The sequence below is a fragment of the Coffea arabica genome, chromosome 9c, assembly GCF_036785885.1.
Source record: "Coffea arabica cultivar ET-39 chromosome 9c, Coffea Arabica ET-39 HiFi, whole genome shotgun sequence".
NCBI classification, from domain to species: Eukaryota; Viridiplantae; Streptophyta; class Magnoliopsida; order Gentianales; family Rubiaceae; genus Coffea; species Coffea arabica.
Window position 1 is genome coordinate 8,593,736 of NC_092326.1, and position 1,803 is coordinate 8,595,538.

General features: G+C 35.6%; 1 protein-coding gene across 1 annotated transcript; it reads right to left on the reverse strand.

Moving 5' to 3' along the window:
- Window positions 1–261: 261 nt before the first annotated feature.
- LOC140014107 (uncharacterized) lies at window positions 262–1,515 on the reverse strand. Its single transcript, XM_072064504.1, has 2 exons — window positions 1,173–1,515; window positions 262–938 (listed from the first exon to the last, which is right to left on the reverse strand). The coding sequence occupies exons 1-2, from the start codon at window positions 1,513–1,515 to the stop codon at window positions 262–264; spliced, it is 1,020 nt and encodes a 339-aa protein (XP_071920605.1).
- Window positions 1,516–1,803: the final 288 nt, after the last annotated feature.

Sequence of the window (1,803 nt, forward strand, 5' to 3'; positions counted from 1 at the left end):
AAAGTCTGATTTTGACCCTTTTACAACTACCGGAAGAACTTGCCTAAAATCACCACCAAATACCATCACTTTTGACCCAAATAATTCAGAGTTATCCATTAGGTCTCTAAGCAAACGATCTACTCCCCCAATTCCTGCTCTATGTGTCATAGGTGCTTCATCCCAAATGATCAATTTGGCTTGCTGTAATAACTTTGGCAATGAGCTTTGTTTGCTTACTTTGCACATGTTGTTAGGATTCATGTCTAAAGGAATTTTAAATCATGAGTGGGCTATTCTACCTCCAGGTAAGATAGAAGCAGCTACTCCACAAAAGGCTGTTGCCAAAGCTATACATCCCTTTGATCTAACTGCAGCTAATAGTGCACAGTACAAGAATGTTTTCCCTGTTCCCCCAGGCCCATCAATAAAGAAACTCCCTTTGTAGTGTACAAAAAGAGCATCTATGATAGTATCAAATGCTACTTGTTTATCTTTATTTAATTTAGAGATAGCAACAATATTTTCTTCATTGACTTTAAAGCTTAGCTCAAAACTTGTGTCTCTTGTACCTCCATCTATTTCATCAAACTTTAAGATTCGTGGTACTAATCCATACATATTAATGTTTTTTCCCATTGACTCTAAAAACTTGCTAATCTCATAGAGAACTTTATGTTGGACCTGATCGCTTGACAAATTCAAAGTTCTATTGAAATCTTCTGACATAGATTCTTTGAATTTTAACCATAAACTTCTTGGATCAGCAGGAGTGAAGTAAACTAATAGAGTAGCAAATAGTCTTCTAAAGCTATATGGCATGTGGTATAAAGCTGCTTCTTCTAGGCACTGCTCTTGAGGGTTATTGGGTTCAAATAATCCTCTCATTATTGCTGCTTCTCTAAAGGTATTAACATAAACACCATCGACAGTTTTCAGGTCATCAAATGATGTTGGCCCTTTTACATTCAATAACAATAATCTTAAGAAGTACCTCTCACCCTCACTTGGATTTGCTGTAACAATTCAGCCTATTGAACCTCTTTGCTGCCTAATATCCCATATGCATTTACCAGGTTTCCACACAAAATGTTCAGGAAATTATTTGTATGTGCATTTCAATGTTTTGGCTCTCTCATCAGTAGCATTCATATGGAAAAATTCAGTTAGCATACTTTTCTTAGCAAATTTACTTTCCAAAAGATCTCTAAGATCAGCATCATCTTTGAGGGTCAGAGATTGGTAATTTTCAAGATGCAGCTGAAGGTTAATGACAACAGGATGTGTTTCAAATAAGGGAAATCTGTGAATTCGCCAAATGGCTTCAATAGGAGAAACCCATCTTGCTGATTGGTACTCCTTAATTTTATCTATCTCTTTAGATCTGTCATCTGAATACATAGCAAAGTGTATTTTATCATGTCCCTTATATATGTACTTATAAGTATACTTGACTACCTTTATTGTTGAGCAAATTTCAACATTCATACGGCAATTGAAATTTGCTAACAAGTAAGGATTATATGGAACCACCATCTATTATCCAATTCATGGCCGCAAACTTTTACCTTTTCTCCATTACTCCTCCGCCTATATGTTGGATAAGAATTTTTAGATTGTGTTGTCTTTTCTGCCCACTGTTTAGGATAATGATTTTTGCATTTTTTAACTGTTGTACCTTGCATACACACATTATCTGCATTTTTGTCGCCACAAGGACCATGCATCATGTGTTTACGAACCATTTTAAACAAGTGTGGATGCTCTTTTTTGTCAGGAATCTCAGCAGAAACTATGTGATCATACGATTCTGTTGAATATAAT

Bases quoted from the DNA above. Each gene is read 5' to 3' on its own strand.
- LOC140014107 (XM_072064504.1), bottom strand. From the start codon at position 1,515: ATGGTGGTTCCATATAATCCTTACTTGTTAGCAAATTTCAATTGCCGT. The intron at 939-1,172 runs GTAAATTTGCTA...TGAATGTAAAAG, and splicing joins TCTTAGAGATCTTTTGGAAA to GGCCAACATCATTTGATGAC.